This window comes from Chlorocebus sabaeus, chromosome 7 (assembly GCF_047675955.1).
Source record: "Chlorocebus sabaeus isolate Y175 chromosome 7, mChlSab1.0.hap1, whole genome shotgun sequence".
NCBI classification, from domain to species: Eukaryota; Metazoa; Chordata; class Mammalia; order Primates; family Cercopithecidae; genus Chlorocebus; species Chlorocebus sabaeus.
The window spans coordinates 100,996,160-101,014,034 of NC_132910.1; the positions used below are offsets into that span (position 1 = coordinate 100,996,160).

A 17,875-nucleotide genomic window follows, 5' to 3' on the forward strand; every position below is an offset into this window, starting at 1 on the left:
CCTGCTGTATACGGTTTTGCATCCATCATCTGCATGGGCCCGGGCAGGACATAAATCCAGAAGTATATTTGGAAGTATTCGTTTCCCCAGGCTGTGGGAATAAATTACCACAAACTTGGTGGCTTAAAACAACCAAAAATTGTTTTCTCACAGTTCAGGAGGCTGAAAGTAAGAAATCCCTGCTTCCTTTGGGGGTTTTGGGGAGAATCTGTTCCTTGCCTCTGAGCATCCCGTGACTAGCAGTATTCTTGGGTTGTGGTCACATCCCACCAGTCTCTCCCTCATCTTCACGCTGCCTTCTCCTATGTCTGTGTGAAACTTCCCTGTGCTTCTCTAAGAACATCTGTGGTGGCATTTACCCCTCTTCCTCTGACAATCCAGAGTTATCTCTCCACCGCAGAACCCTTCATCACATCTGCAGAACCCTTTTCCCAAGTAAGGTAATATTTCCAAGTTGCAGCAATTAGGACTTGATGTCTTTGGGTATCCATCATTCAGTCTGTTACGTATGTTTACCACAAATCCCATGTGGTGATTTGTACATTTTCTCTGTCTCACCACTTTTTCCTCAGCAGTGTGCTCTGAGCAACACAGATGCCAGCTGTGAAGCCATGTGGGCAGTGCAGTGTGTGATGTGTCTACTCCTTCACATGAACACTTTGGTACCTACTGTTTGTTTACTGTGCTAGTTGCTGGAGAGTGAGGTAACCAAAACCTCCACAAGCTCTCAGTTCCAGAGGGTGAGAGACCAGCATACAAACAGTTGAAAGATGTGATACGGGACTGTGAGAACAGGACTACCTGACCCAGCTGTGAGTGAGCAGGGGAGGTGACTTAGAGGAGGGGCCATCTGATCTGGTCCTGAGAAGTACATAGGAGTTTGCCAAGAAGTAGATGAAGAAAGTTCCAGATAAAACTATGACCGGAATGGTGGCTCATGCCTATAATCCCAGCACTTTGGGAGGCTGAGGTGGGAGGATTCCTTGAGCCCAGGAGCTCGAGACCAGCCCTGGCAACATAGCGAGACCCCATTTCTACAAAAAATAATTAACTGGGTGCACACCTGTGGTCCCAGCTACTCAGGAGGCTGAGGCGGGAGGATTGCTTGAGCTTGGGAGGTTGAGGTTGCAGTGAGTTGGGATCACACCACTGCATTCCAGCTTGGGCGACAGAATGAGACTCTGTCTCAAATAAAAGAAAGCTACCTGTGTAAATGCCTAGAAGTCGAGGTAAGGGATAAGCAAGAGGAACAGAGAGAACTGAATGGATGAATGGATGGATTCAGAGGCCACCAAGGAGGTAACTGGGCAGATATTGGTGACTGTGGGTATATTATCCACCCACAAGGAGGAGGAGGAAATAAGGAATCAGGGTGCATTTCCTGTTTCTGCTTGGGACAGCAGTTTCGTTCAATGAGATGGAGAACACAGAGGAAAGGACTGCTTTGTAGGCTGGAGTGGGTTGAGACAAGATGATTAGTCTGGTTTGAGAGAGTTGCTTTGTCTCCCATTATACCCCCCCCATCCCTCTCTCTTTGTATGTTAAAAATCACCATGTCCAAAGATAAGGCAGTGTCCTTTGCCAAGTTAGCAGTTTCGTCATTTACTCTCATACGGAACTGTGGAACACTGCCATGAGATGATTCATATGTAAATTATTTGGAGTTAGAATCATGAATCACTTAACATAAATAATGGTAGATGATGATTGAATAATGTAAGTTCAATATGGCTCAAGACAAAAGTGATATTCGTATTATATTTAGAAATATTCTTTTGGAAAATTTAGAGCATTTTTTTACATATTAGAAACAAAGACTACATATAGGTTGCACAAGGAATAGATAATGTCTGTAAGGATTTTTATGCAGTACTTTTATTTTGCTTCTGATGATGGTTAGTTTCAAAAGTGGATTGTTCCTTCATAGACAATTTTACAGGGACAGTAAGAGGTTGAGGAAGGCTAACAGCACCCATGTTTTAACAAAAACATTCACTCTGTGCTTAGAATACTAGCCATTGTCAAGTAGAATTCAGTAGGCTAATGAGTGATGGTGGAGGAAATGTTGCTGCGATATTTGAAAGGTAACACTGCTGGTGGCCCTTAGGAGAAGTTCCACAATGTATCCCAGAAGACCTTCTGTTGTGCCTTTTATTGAAAAAGATAATAACTTTGAGGAGTTGTAGTCTTGAGAGAGATTATTGGGGTACTGGTGAGGGGATTATCTTACAGATATCACTAAATTAGCAACACAAACACAGCCTCCAAGGAGAGGCGAATATACAGACTCTTCTAACTTTGGATAAAATGAGGAGCAGGGAGGAGAATTGAAGTGATAGATTTGTGTAGCTTTAAAATAAAAAGCCTATTTAATGACAGTAGCAACTGTTGTCTTTGCTTCACATGGAGTGGAATAAATTCATGTGCTTACTTGTAGATGTTCACAAAAGTGTATCTAACCCTGCTTTTTAGTGTGATTGAGGATATGCTTGCTGCAGATGACCCAAAAGCTTCAAATATGTGAATCAATGGAGAGGGTTTGCCGAGTCTTTTCTTTGTCTTTGCGACCACGAGGGGTCTAGCTGTACAGCTGCTTCCCAAGGGAGGAACCGGGGCTCTGTCTGCTGCTCTGTAACTTAGACAGGTGGGGTTGGAGATAGATAGGAGACCCTGTCCTTGGCTTCCCAGCTGTGGTTTACTGGGGTCTAAGAAACACCATTCTTCAGATTTGGAAGCGTTTGTTGAGTCCTGAGCCAGTCAAAGACTTCTTAGCTCTGTTCATTAAAAGAAGCATAGATTCTCCTCCTTGCACAAACCCTGGTATGATTCTTCACTCCCAGGTCAGTGTGGTGCTACTGTATGCTCTTATCTTTTCAAAGTATTAAGTATTTTCACTTACAGCTGTAATTTTTATTTTGAAGAATTCCATCTTGGCATTTACTGAATTCTTCCCCTTTGGAAGGTGATAATGTGTGTATAAGAAAGATGGGCTTGGATGTCAGAAACCTAGTTTACATTCAACCTCCAGTAACTGTTTCCAAGGATAAAGTGTTCAAACATAACACAAGTACCTTACACAGCTACTAACAAACAGTGACTAGATTCCTAGTAAATGTTGGTTTCTTTCTTTCCCATACTTCTGTTTAGTAAATTTGCACTGTCACTTGCCAACATTTATTGAGTGACTGCTTGGACAGGCACAGTGCATTCAGTGCTCAAGAAACACAACCTACCATGTGCAGGAGCTTGAAACAGATTTTTCTCCACATGTTGTTTATTCATTTGTTATAATTTTTATTTCCAGCTATGGTCCGAAAGGATGAGGTGGCTCTTTAACTTCATGCATCCATGTATAAAAATACATGTGTACACATGTTGAGAGGTTTTAATGTCTCATTTAAAACACAGCAATCATTGTTCATGATTCATGGGTTGACATATTAAGAATAATTCGTTAATTCTGTAAGTAAACATTTTGCTACAGTGCTGATCCCAACTGCATTACTCACCAGGATTGATAATCAGGCAGTGTTTTCAGAGGAGAAGTGATTAGAGCTAAAATGAGAATAGTGGTCCCCGTGGTACTGTATGTTTTCAGATTTCCGAAATACAAGATGTTAAGGAACATCCATCTGGTGAATGATTTCATATCCAGTCATAGAGGAAGAAAGTTCCTTTTTTTCATGAATTTCAGCATGAAATTCAAATTCATGTTAGTAACAGTTTAAAAACTAAAAATGCTTAATGCCAGAAGTTATACGCTATAAGCATGCCAAGTTTTCTTATATGCCTAGTCTTTATTTGTGAGTGTATACTGGAATCAAAAAGCGATTCTGGCGGAATTACAAAGCACAGAGCTGTATGCTGAAGCTTTCATAGCTTTTTTGTGATGCTTTTCATTAAGAGCATCACAACCTCTTAAGGTGTTAGAAATAATGAAGAGCGAGAAGGCAGTATGCTTAATATGCCACAGAAGCACCATGGAGCCTTTTGGGGGATGTTTAGGAGTCTGTATCTTTTTGGTAATGTCAATAATATGTTCACACTGACCCTGTCCCTATCGGAACAATTAGGTCAAGGTCAGGTTTACTTGTCTTTGTGCCAAGAGCAGTGCTTTCTCTGGCATCAGATCCACAGGCTGTGTTTGTTTTGCTGTCCTCTAGGCCTTAGAGAAAGAGCAGAGGGTTCTGTGATTTCTCATCTCCTCTCTATACTGTTCATTTGACAGGAACACCTGATTGAGAATGAAGTGTCAATACTGCGCCGAGTGAAACATCCCAATATCATTATGCTGGTCGAGGAGATGGAAACAGCAACTGAGCTCTTTCTGGTGATGGAATTGGTCAAAGTAAGAGGATAGAGAGATTTTCTTGGTGCCTAGTCCTACAATTTACAATATCCTTGAAGGACCTAATTAGAAAAGTATATTGCTGCCTCGTAACTTTCATTATTTATAATCACCAGTTTTAGTGGCACTTGTGTCATTTTCTGCTTTCTGCCAATGAGCCATCTTTCTTACCTTCATAGGATTGCACTGTTGATGTTTTGATATGTTATTTTATGTATCCTTTAGGGTGGAGATCTCTTTGATGCAATTACTTCGTCGACCAAGTACACTGAGAGAGATGGCAGCGCCATGGTGTACAACTTAGCCAATGCCCTCAGGTATCTTCATGGCCTCAGCATCGTGCACAGAGACATCAAACCAGAGAATCTCTTGGTATGTCATCCCTGCCTTTTCTGTTCCAATGAATGCCTCTCTTCCTTTAAATGGAGCATATGCAAATAATGGCATTTTACAGTCTATAACAATCCTGCATTATGAGACTTTAAATTTAGAAAATTAGCAAGACTCGTGTCAATGACCATCAAATACTAATGGAGTTATTGAATTTTTCTGCATTTACTATTTACCAGATGTATCATTTCATTCTCACTCTGCTATAAAGAACTACCTGAGACTGATTAATTTAGGAAGAAGAGGTTTGATTGACTCACAGTTCCACAGGCTTAACAGGAAGTATGACTGGGAGGCCTCAGGAGACTTACAATCATGGCGGAAGGTAAAGGGGAAGCAAGCACCTTCTTCACATGGTGGCAGGAGAGAAAGCGAGGAGGAAAGTGCTACACATTTTTAAACCATCGTATCATAAGAACTCACCACCACAAGAACAGCATAGGGGACATCCGCTTCCATAATCAAGTCACCTCCCACGAGGTGCCTCCTGCCACATTGGGAATTACAATTCAACATGAGATTTGGATCGGGACACAGAGCCAAAGCATGTCACCAGATAGAAGAAAATATATTTTCATTTATATTTTAATTGATGGTACTGACTTGAAGGTGAACAGGAAAATTATTTTATAGGGCAGAAAATTGTGAAGAATAAATTTGAGACAGAATTAGAGGCTCATAGGAGACACGAGTAGAATATGGGCGTTAATTTATTTGCAGGGAAGAAATTTGGAAATAGTCTAGTCCATTCATCTCCACTTTACAGCCATGGAAACTGAGACCAAGAGATGCCAATTTTTTTTTTTTTTTCTTAGAAGTCTCTTTTATCCTATTATTCTATAGAATAAAAAGTCTTATTCTACTATGGTATCCAGAATTCTTCATAGTCTGATCTCAAGTTGCCTTTTCAGCCTCCTGTCCTGCTAATAACTCTTATCCATCCAACCCAACATGGCCTAAGCTTCAAGCCATATTTAACTCACCTTCATGATGACTCTTGATAACTAGACACAGATTGCTAGTTGGGAGCCAATCCTCGTGACCACGTTATAGAAGAATTTTTGAGAAACTGTTTGGATGATATGACATTTACACTCCTCCCAGCCCCCCACAAACACACATGACATAGTTGGCTTCTTTATTTCCGCCTTTCAGGGCTCTCATCCTCATTCTTGCTTGGGAGGCAAGCTTATCTGAGTTAATCCAAACACAGGTTCCTCCATCCTCAGTTTTTAATTAGGACTTGACTTACCAACAGCCTTACCCCTTCATTGCTTCTGTCCATACCGGTCCTCATTTGCAACGTCCTCTCTTCCAGCAGGTGGTAAACCATTCATCTTGTAATACATTGAGCAAAAGTTAAGTCTTCTTTAATGTCACCCTAGACTTTCTAGACAGAGTTCAGTTACAGCCACCTCGGGTTTCTGCTGCACTTGCTATGGTGTTGTGATCTTTATCATATACTTGTCTGCCTCTTTGGGATTGTAAGTACCATGGAGGCAAGGTTTGTGTCTCAATTATCTTTATATCTCCAATGGCTTGGACAGTGCCACGTAAACACATAATGGACAGCAGAGTGTTTGCTCGCTGACCACTGACACTCAGCTAGCAGCTGGTGCTAGAGCATGAGGCTCTACAGCCTACTGTGAGCACCACACAAATAACTGTTGAAAGGAGTATGCATTGATGCACAGCTTCTGAAGCCATCCTGGGTACTTTTTATTTTTTGGCTAATCTAATCCAGAGTCTGTGTCTTTTCTTTTTGGTAATATCATTTGATGATTTCTGAGTGTCCGTTTAAAAGTATGTGAAATTTTATCTTACTGTCTTCTGCCTTGAGGGAATTATATTTCATTTCTATATGTTCTTATTAGGAAAAGAAATATCCCTGCTCTGTGTTAAAAAATAAAAGGGGCAGGGGGGATTATGGACTTGGTTTTATGAACTCTAACAAGGAATGGAGGAGACAGAGCTGTAAACTGAGCCTCAGGAGCAAAGTAAGGATATAGCGTTCTCTCCTCAAAACAGGCTTCTTGCCCGCTGGGACCTTGCAGTATGCCAGGCTCCTCCACCATTGAACTGAGTTTGGCCCGGGCTTCGCAAACAAAGGCACGGGGCTTCTCCAGGTGTGCCCAGACACAAACACTGGGGCATTCATAAGGTTACCCCCTTGACTGCTTCCTGTTCTCCACAACCTGCCTTGCCCCACTGGCTCCAGTTACTGCATTCTCTGAAAATATGGGAGCCACAGGTTCCCAAGGAACCCCTGGAGCCAGTCTGTCCAGCAGCCCTGATTTAAGGCCCAGCAAAGGTGACTGAGGTGCTTGTGAACTTCCCTGTAAATCAGGGAGTGTCCATTTCCCAGCTCACAGATCTCACTCTCACCTCCTGTTTCTTCTCTTTTCCACTCAGAGTTTCTTAATATATGTAGAGAATCTGACACCGCCTCCTTTTTTCTTGTCACACATCAAGGGTGGATAAGGTTTTTCACTTCTTCAGGAGAATTGGCTAAAATTTTAAAAATTTAAAAGAGTGAATAATGTAATGGGGATTGATGTCTCCAACATCATGAGTCTTGGAATGCAATCAGGAAATCAGAGTCACACTCCTCATTGAGTCTCACCTGGCCTAGATGAGCGTCCACCCCTTCCCAAACCTACAGCAGCCCCCTTGTGTTAGCCTAGAAAGGGAGGAGAAGGAAGAAGAGGATAAAACTGACCTCTGGAAGAGGCGAATGTGTGATGTGGAAAGGCTCTGTCGAGCCTTCAGAAACAACCTTAGCCTCATATATCTCAGTAAAATGTGTTTGCCATCGAAAACCTAACTAGATCACTCGGCAGTTTCTAGATTTAGTCAGCAGGTTGGTATTGGCCTGGGAGGAGAGGGTGCCACTGAGATACTAAAAGTAAATACCCAGAGTGACTGTCGGCCTCCTCTTGCTGTAAGAACTAATTCAGTTTTTAAACACCAGAGTATTCAGACATCTGATTTGCATCCCCCTCGCCAGTAAGCAGCATCATAATTTAAAACCCCGCCAGTGGAGATGTATTGGTAGCTGTGTCAGGGAGCACAGGGGTGGCCGTTAATGCTGTGAGTTACAGCCTGGTGGTGCCGTGTCAGAGTTAACTATGAGAGACCAGTGATAAATTCAGGTTGTCCAGGAGTTCTGGGGATAGGGGAGAGAAGACAAGAGGGTTGGTTTCTCATATTTGGAGTCCTTCTAAATCATGAAGTTGACATTTTATTTAGAGAATATGCAGTGTTCATTTTGTATGTGGGATCTGCATTCCTCGCATTTTTTATTTTTGCATTCTGAGAGCAACTTTTGACAGAAGCATCTCACAGCTTGTGGTGGGGCGTTTGAACACTGCAGAGCTGGAGTTCTCACCGTTGTTATTGTTTAAATTCACTCAAAATCTGTAAGGAAGTGCAGGCTATAGTCAGGATTCTGGCAGGCCTATCCAGTTATTTTTCAGATACCGAATCTTGCAGAATGGTGCTGTGGAACGAATAATGGTCCTGGCTGGAGCCCCTGCCTGGCCATATGACTAGTAACCTGAGTGCTGTGCGCCTCAGTCTCCTCATTCGTAAAATGGAGGTAACAGTTCTCTTCCTAATTGCCCAGTGGGGTGGCCCAAGAAGACCAGTGACATAATGTTTGGAAGAATTCTGAAATCTCCAAAGTCCTCGAGAATGTCAGTTTCTGGGGAGACCTGAACTCTGCCAGAGAGCCTTTGGAGTCCCTGTTCATCTAGTCACCTCTTTATTAAAGGCAACTGTTTTTAAAGCAATGCTGTATATGTCTCTGTATCTATCTAGAGAGATATATATGTATAATTTCTTCCTGCTTTGAAGACAATCTCCCACTAAGATCTGAAATGTATTCATATTAAGACATATTTGCTTCTGTGTCTAGCATTGAAGAGAGATGAATCAGATAGAATATGATTTCAGGCTTGTCTGCCCTTAATGACACTTCCTTTTTGATGTTTAGCCAAGGAATATCACTTGCACAGACATAATTCAGCAGTTATAGACTGTTCAGTCCCTTTCTATTTATGCTCCTGCGTCTGACTCTGAATTCTTTATAGAGGATGTGAAAAACAGGACTTCTGGGACTTCTGAGTATCTGTCAGCAACCTTTGAATATCCCTAGGCATCACTAAATGGAGTCTTTAAAATAAACACTATTTTTCAAAAATTGTACCTAAAGAGTATGTTTTTAAGTTGTAAAAACAAAGTAACAGTGATATTTATAAAACTTTTTGTTTTAACTCTCATGATACAGACAGTTAGGAAATTGTGCTTATAACATTCTTATCACTGTAATTACTTAGGAAATTTCTTTCCAAAGTCTGGGTTTTGGTAAAAGCATTATAAATTCTAACTATAATTATATCAGATTGTTCTTGCTAATGTTTACATTAAACATAATGGGTGGAAAGTTTTCCTAAGACGGTGACGTGACTAAGAATCTGGAATCCATTACTTTAGGCTGAATCATTCATATCTTTGGAAATGTTTCTGCTGACTTGTGGGCTGACTCAGAGTTGTAAATATCTATGAGGAACTCAAAATCTTCATCATTACTCCTGTGAACTTTAAAGTCAAAGATATATGTTAGGGATGTGTATTCAGTATATAAGACTGGAAAACATTATTCAGATAGTAAAGTTGAAACATGTTCTTATTAAATGGATAAGGACATCACAGGTAAGGGAGGTATTTCACTGCTGTCCTCTTTAAAATGCCTTTAAAACTTGGGGAATTACTGGCCTGGGGGAGCCTTGTGGTTTTCCATGCTTTTTACTGATGACTATTTAAATCACTCCCCCTCATTAAGTAGCAGACTAATGGATGATGTTGCTAACATGCTTATCTTGAAAAAACATCATTTTCTAAATTTTTCTCCTTCTACAGCTAATAGTAGTTGAGATAAATATCTGGTTCAGCAAAATATGAGACAAAGCAAACTAAATATGCTTAAAATAGAAAAATAGAAACAGGCATTACAATGAGTATAGACTAGGTCTCTGCAGCAGTTTATTCTCTGAAATTCCATGTTTTCAAAATGGACATCCAAGGGACAAACAGGCTGTACACTCAGGTTCAGGACTGCATGGTGAAACCTGAATTATGCTGTCATATGCACTTGTTTGCTTCCAAAACTATCCACTTAGAATGTAACTTTCTAAAGTTATATTTATCCCATAATTTTGTTTATATATGAAATTATTATGAAACCAACACATGTTCATTGTAAACATTTTAGAAACCACTGAAAAGTATAAAGAAAATTAATTTAATCCTTCATGCTACTGCTTAGAGATAAACTTGTTAACATTTTTGAGTATTTTATATATAATTGTGCATTTTTTTAACTCTGTGTAATAGTGTTTCCCATATGATTAATATATTTGAAAAATGCTTATTAGAAAGTATGTAATATTTTATTATGGTAATGTATCATAATTAGTCATTGCCCTGTTACCCATTTATGTTGCCTTTAGTTTTTAAAAGTCATAGACAAATTCTGAGATTAGCATCCGTGGGTCCATCTGTATTCCCCTAGAGTAGGTTTTGAGAAGTAGACTTTTGGGTCAAAGGTTATTACTGATATAAAGAAATTTGCTATATATTGCTGAAATGCTTTCTAGAAAGGTTCTTTAAGCATAAACAGTCACATCTCCACCAGCATTTTTAAACCTTTTCCAATGTGATAATTATCTAATCAGCCAGTCCTTCCAGGAAATGGAAAGAACATTTTTTATTTTTTTACTTTTATTTTTTCTCCTTTATCATTACCCACAAGGAAGGAGCATTTATTGAGCCCTGTTCTGAGCTTTGTCTCATTTCACCTTCACACCAACTTCACAAGGGAGGTGCTGCCATTATCGCACTTCCTAGATGAGGGAATGTGTTCAGAGAGCTTATGTGACTTTCAGAAGTCACACAACCAGGTGTGTGGACTTGTTATGGAAGTTCAGGCTGCCTGATCCCAAAGGTCATTTTCTTTCTAAACTTCTAAGGTTTTCCCCTATATGATATTTATATTTCGTCATTGACTGTCCGGACAACAAGGACCCCATCGCTGCCCCCAATTTTATTTTCTGAATTAAACATGCTAGTCCCGTGGAGGTCACCAAGTGCTTTGGTGGACTCTTCATACACCATTTCTTGGGCTCTCAAGTATGTCACACACAGTAAATGCTAAATAAAGGTCAGTTTCTACCTCCAGGATTAGAGGCCTCTCTCATGCCCATCAGGTACACACCCGCCTACACCCTAACTACTGTGTAAGCAGGCACGTGTGTTCATTGTACTTCTAGGTAAGGAACTTTCTGCAAAAGTGGAAAATATTTTTTCCAGATTTCACACAATCGTGCAAAATCTCTGAAGAGAAAAAGCGCTTTAAAGCAACAAAGATAAATCAGTGGTGTTAGAATCACAAGAAGGGGTCGGGCATGGTCGCTCACGTCTGTATTCCCAGCACTTTGGGAGGCTGAGGTGGGCAGATCTCGTGACCCCCAGGAGTTCAAGACCAGCTAAGGAGACCCCATCTCTACAAAAAATAAAGAAATGAGCCTGGTGTGGTGGCATGTACCTGTAGTTCCAGCTACTTGGTGGGAGTTCGGTGGGGGAAGGATTACTTGAGCCCAGAGGTTGTGGCTGCAGCGAGCTGTGGTCATGCCACTGCACTCCAGCCTGGGCAACAAAGTGAGACCCTGTCTTCAAAAAAAGAATCACAAGGAGAGATTTCATTGGAGTTTAACAATAAATGTGTTTGTGTCCTTTCTGCCTCATTCCAAGAGCCCTCTTGCACTTGTTGAGGAAAAAAAAAAACCTTCTGATGGTTGGTTGATTTCTGTTTCAGGTGTGTGAATATCCTGATGGAACCAAGTCTTTGAAACTGGGAGACTTTGGGCTTGCTACTGTGGTAGAAGGCCCTTTATACACAGTCTGTGGCACACCCACTTATGTGGCTCCAGAAATCATTGCTGAAACTGGGTAAGACTTCTGGTGGCCCTGGTTAGTCCTTTAACTTTGGTGAGAAAGGTCTGTTTTTGTTGCTATTGCTGCTTCTGTATACAGTTGGTGAGAAAGGTCTGTTTTGTTGCGGCTGCTGCTTGTGTATACAGTTGGTGAGAAAGGTGTTTTGTTGCTGCTGCTGCTTGTGTATACAGTGCCTCCTGTGAAGGTAGAGAATGGAAAGAAGAGAGAGTCTGTTACCTGCACCATGATTTTGACCTCAGGAAGCAGACTTTATGCTTACCTGGTCAGAGCCCTGGCCTGCACTTGTGTCCCAAGGCCTCTCTTGAGAATATGGTAGTAGTCAGCAAGACTGTGGTTAGGTTGGCAGAAACAGATGCCTTTTTCTAAAGGGTGATTCATTCATCTCTGTGTGAAATGAAATGAATAACACCAAAGTAATCCTTTTCCCAACAATTAAAGGCAATACCCCAGTACCATGGAAGGTTCTTGGGAGTCATCATTTCTCTCCTCCTCACCCACTTTGTTTTCCTAGCTATGGCCTGAAGGTGGACATTTGGGCAGCTGGCGTGATCACATACATACTTCTCTGTGGATTCCCACCATTCCGAAGGTAGGCGGTCTTTTGGGCGACTGTATTTGAATTGTAAATACTCTCCCTTGGGTCCAGAAGCAGACACTTTGCTCCTGGCAGTCAGGACTGTTTGGTCACTAAAAATGCCAGTTAAAAATTACATAAAAAACCTTTCACTTTTTAATTTACAGCCTATTAATGTATATTCTCATTAGCATACTTTAGATGTGAGGTGAAGGCCTTTGCTTTGTGTTTGGTTGGTCCTCTGAGTTTTCAGTGTTCATTCTTTCATAAAAATAAACCCATAATATGGTGTCTACCATGTCCAATTTCTCCATTTTTTCAAATGACAGCAAAATTTAAAGAGCCTTGTGAAGCAGTCCGAATCCTTCCAGGTATGTTGTCTTCCAGTTCTTCGTAGTGATCTCTCACACTCAATTATAATTGAGAGCAATTTTTATATCTTTCTAAAGCATTCAACTTTGTTCTCATAGAAACAGGATCTGTTTCTTCTTAAAATTCATTTTATTAGTTCATGTGACATTTAATTAAGAATAGAATTACAAACACTTGTGGTATAAATAGGCCTGGGAATACACAGACTGACTGAGTCTTGGTAACCACTTGCTTCACCTGGTGGGAGCAGAGATGGCCCCTGACAATGGTCAGGGTGTGTGAGCCAGGCACGGAGTACACTCTTTGGCCCGGCAGTCTTTGCGCAGGGGATGAGTGAGGGGCTTCAGCCACAGCTCTTTTGATGAGTTTCATCTTCCCCTCTGGAGCAAATGAATTACTCTGAAGCAGAAGTTCATCTAACCATGCATGTTCTGTTTTCTTCTGAGTTTTCTTGACCTCTTTTAACTTTAATCTCTTCCTTTGTTCATTTTGTAACTCTCTAATGAGTAGCTACTGTATACCAGGCATGATTTTAAGTGCTAGGAATACAGTGGTGAACAAAACCTGAGGTCGTGGTTTCTCTTAGTTTATTTGACTAGCCCTGACAAAATACCGTACACAGGGTGGCTTATAAATACCAGAAAATTCATCCTTCCAGTTCTGGAGGTTGAGAATTCCAAGATCAAGGTACTACAGATTTGGTGACTGTTCAGGGCCCACTTCCTGGTTCATAGAGAGCCGTCTCATCACCCTAACCACATACGGTGGAAAGGACAAGGGAATCTCTGGGGTCTTTTGTAAGGGCACTAATCCTATTCATGAGAGCTCCACCCTTAACAATAGCATGGCTGCCCAAAGGTCCCATGTCCTACCACCATCACAGTGGGGAGTAGGTTTCAGCATGGGAATTCTGGGGAGACATGAACATTGAGTCTATGGCATGGTGTTTATAGTGTTGTTCTGGGTCAGTAAGTGAAAAATGGTTTTATCTTCTTTTCCCTCCACCATTTCATTATGAAAACTTTCGAACATACAGAAAAGTTGAAAGGATTATCTTTTTAACATTCTCAGTTTTTCCATTGAGTTGAACAATTTTCTAATTGGCATTGCGGTAAACATAAGACTGACATATTAGTCTCTACTTTTGAAAGCCTTATGCTATAGATAAAGACACACCTCACAAGACTTACTGATCAAAGAGAATTAGCAGAGCATGAGGGAGTGCTTAGTTCAGGGATATCACAAGGATGTAGCATTAATGAAAGATGTAGCATTTGAGTGAGACCTTTGTGGTATTAGTGGAGTTTTTATAGGTGGAAAGATATTTTCATCTGGCCATCAACATCATGGTCTTCCACCAAAGTCGTTGACTGGGTGGGTTACACAGACTGTAGAATTACTGCACATTTCAGTTAGCTTTTGCTGAGTAACAAACTACCCCTGAAGTTAGGAGTATGAAACAATTGCATGGATCAGTTGAATGAATCTTCTGAGCTGGCTGGCTCAGTGGGGGCTTGATGGTCTAGGATGGCCCCACTTGCATGCCTGGTAGGTGGCTCAGTGTCCACTGGGACAAGAGAGATGACTTGGCCCTGTGCTTTCATCATGCAAGCACTGTCCTGGGCTTCCATGAGAGTGGATGCAGGATTCCCCAGCAGCCAGAAACAGGGCAAGTTCTACTCCCCGACCACTTCCTCAGTCTCTGCTCTCCTCACACTTGGTGTGCCATTAAGCAAATCAAGTCAAACCCAGAGTAAATGTGGGAGAAAATGAGCTAAGTACATAGTGGGAAGGGAATAATTCGTGGCCATTTTTACAGTTATACCAGGCCTTGGCTGGTCTCAGTGATGTCATGTTTCGGGAGTTGGTCAAGTGAAGAAGGGGAATGGATCTTGATGACAGGTGATCCTGGGTGAATTACAGCGGAGTTCCCTTCCCTGGCTAACCCAAGCTGGGATCAGCTGGCAAAGGGTCTCAGCTGGGAAAGGGTCTTGGGGGATGAGTTTGAGGACTGTGTGCTCACAACTCCCTCTAGTGTTTCCAGTTGCCCGTGCAGCCTGAGAGTTTTTTCTTTTCACTGCTTTTTACTTTTTAACAAAAGTGAGACTCAAATTGAACACGATGTATTTATCATGGATTGATACTGAATGGGGAGCAGCTTTTTTGTGAGGTCTAGAGATAAGTTTGGCTAATCAAAAGCAGTAAAGCTACGTTCTGAAGGCTGCTGCCCTTATGTGCTGCCTTCAGAAGCAGGTCATAGACCTCCAGGTAGCTTTTAAAAGTTAAGACAATGCTTTCCCTCTTTTATATCATATTGTGATGAAAGAGAATCTGTAATGTTAAAAACGTGTTACTGAAGTGTCTTCATGGCATACAGCAACATTCTGGGTAGATTTTATAACCTCCCATAATACAGAAATGTATGTCATAAATTACCGAAATGGTATATGGTAAATAAATTTGGTATAAAATAGATTGTCTACATTTGTACTTAAAAGTCTTTCAAATATTTCAAAATAGTCTCTTTGTTTTATACAAAAGACAACTTTAACCCAAAGCATTTAAACTAAAATTGTTATTTGGAATTTACAGTTTTAGCTTCTCTGACTGTGGCATCTTTCATTCTTTCTCTAGTCTTTTTTTTTTTTTTCTTTTCTTTTTTATAGGCAGGATCTTGCTCTGTCACCCAGGCTGGAGTGCAGTGGTGTGATCACAGCCTACTCCAGGCTCAAGGAATCCTCCCACCTCAGCCTCCCAAGTAGCTGGCACTACAAGCACACACCACCATGCCCAGCTTTTTTTTTTTTTTTTGTAGAGATAGGGTCTTACTTTGTTGCCCAGTCTGTAAATTTTATTTTTTAACCTTTTTAATTTATTTTTTAAGAGACGAGGTCTCTGTTGACCAGGCTGGAGTGTAGTATGATCATAGCTCACTGCAGTCTCCAACTCCTGGCTCAAGCAGTCCTCTTCCCTCAGCCTCCTGAGTAGCTGAGACCACATTGCAGTGTTGCCCAGGCTAGTCTTGAACTCCTAGCCTCAGGCAGTCGTCCCACCGCAGCCTGTCAAAGTGTTGAGATTATAGGTGTGAGCCACTGCGCCTGGACCATCTCCCTCTAGTCTTTTTCAACATCAGATTCATCATTACCGAGAAGGAGATTGGTTTTTCAGAGGCACCCAAAATTTTAGTTGTTGCCTAAGCAAGTCTGCTCTTAGGGTCACTGACAAAAAGTATCATTTGTATGACTATACTGAAGTTTTTGTTTCTCTTAAAACACGCACAAAATGCTCTAAGTGGAACGTTTGAACATCATTTGGGAAATAGCTTACAACATTTTCAGGTTTACCTTTTCTGAATTTTAATGCTTTGTCGTTGAAAAGAGAGCATGTGCACAAACTCTCTTGTTGTTTTTCAAGTTTTTCTTAATGGACATTTTTAGACTTAATAGCACATTGGTCCAAAGGCTATATTGTTTTAGAATTTAAAAGTGCCCTGAAGGATCTCAGCCACATTGCGGAGTATCAGTGTGATACCGAATCCAGTGTGGATTTAATCAGAACAGTTTTTCTTACATGACTGCTAAGAAAGATAAATTAACTTTCTGTTTTTCTAGTGCAGGGCAGGCCCCAACTGTCAAAGCTCTTGCAACTCACAGTGGATACTTCGGGGTCTCATTCTCATTGCTGAGACACCCTATGGTTTTGTTTGTTGACTCAGGGTATTTTGCCAAGAACCAGCTGCTATAAATGACTGCTGTGCACACACTTCCAGCTTTTTCGCTATTTATTAACAAAAGCTATATGGATTAACAAAATATAAGATATTTGAGATTCTAGAAAAAAATAAGGGAGAGGTGAGTGGAATAATAGGTAAGGATGACTAAAAAGAACGATTATGGAAATAGCTCATTTTTAATATCTTTTTCTAACATCATATGTTGGAGCCCTCTGGTTTTCTGAAGTTTTCCACTAAATCTAATAATCTTAGATGTATTCTGTACTCACTTTGAAGGAGCAGTAAGCTGAGCTCACTCAGCAGGGAAATAACAGTGAAAAGGAAAGAAAACATGTTGACACTAAGAAACCTGTGGGCATTCACAGGAAATCGCTCTTTGGGACAGTGGTGGGAATCTCTTTCTCTTGCCTGGCCCAGTTATCTGTCCTGACCTTTGCTCCTCAATGTGCCTCTTCACCAAACTCCATGGACCAATGGGTGTCCGTTCAGCTGGGCTTGCTCTTAAATGTCATGAATATTTACAAAGCTCAGTAACTCAACTCTTTTTTGTTTGTTTGTTTTTTGTTTGTTTGTTTGTTTTGTTTTGTTTGAGACAGAGTCTTGCTCTGTCACCCAGGCTGGAGTGCAGTGGTGCGATCTCAGCTCACTGCAGCCTCCGCCTCCTAGGTTCAAGGGATTCTCCTGCCCCAGCCTCCGGAGTAGCTGGGATTACAGGTGTGTACCACCATGACCGGCTCATTTTTGTTTTTTTTTGTATTTTTAGTAGAGACAGGGTTTCACCATGTTGGTCAGGCTGGTCTCAAACTCCTGACCTCAGGTAATCCACCCACCTCGGCCTCCCAGAGTGTTGGGATTACAGGCATGAGCCACCACACCCAGCCAACTCTACTCTTTTTAATAGAACAGGAAGGAGGGAACCGTGTCTTCACAACAGCCCTAGAATTTGTGTCTAGACACTGTGCTGAATGGTCTGTTTCTCAGGACACCACGCTTGCCCTTGTTCCCCTTTGATGGGGTTGGTAACAAAACCCCAAAGGCTGGGTGAAGAAATTCCAAGAAATGTTTGCACACTTGCTGGGTAATACTTAACTTGCACTCCTGGATTTTGATGTTGACTCCAACAGGCCATTCTGAGCTTTTTCATGGGGCCTTGTAATGGCCTGGAAAGCTAATGATGCTGTTCCTCACTCTAGCCATCGATGCACCCACCAAGTGAGGGGGCTCTGGAGGTTAAGTTATTTGGGAGACTGGGGACATCTTTCCCAGTGGTGTTTCCGCATTTCCATTACATCATTCAGGAGAAGTCAGGTCAGCCTGTATTCATCAGGCACTGACTGTGTAAGTGCGCCTCCGAGGGTGGGACGGTCAGGCGCAGGTGGGAGGGATGCCCCTGTGAGCCACTGGCATGGGTTTGCCTCAGCCTGTGCCATTCTGCCTGGCATCT

At 41.5% G+C, this 17,875-nt stretch overlaps 1 protein-coding gene across 7 annotated transcripts in view; it reads left to right on the top strand.

Annotated features, from left to right (window-relative positions):
• Positions 1-17,875, top strand: part of DCLK2 (doublecortin like kinase 2) — a 180,687-nt gene that overhangs the window by 151,605 nt on the left and 11,207 nt on the right. For all 7 annotated transcript variants that reach the window (XR_498181.3, XR_498182.3, XM_007999959.3 and 4 more), the window contains 4 exons: positions 4,229-4,348; positions 4,574-4,720; positions 11,613-11,746; positions 12,264-12,341. Coding sequence is in view for 5 of the 7 variants with exons in the window: in XM_007999959.3 (XP_007998150.3) it covers positions 4,229-4,348; positions 4,574-4,720; positions 11,613-11,746; positions 12,264-12,341 (479 nt within the window). In the remaining 2 variants the exon portion in view is untranslated. The remainder of the gene's footprint in view (positions 1-4,228; positions 4,349-4,573; positions 4,721-11,612; positions 11,747-12,263; positions 12,342-17,875) is intronic.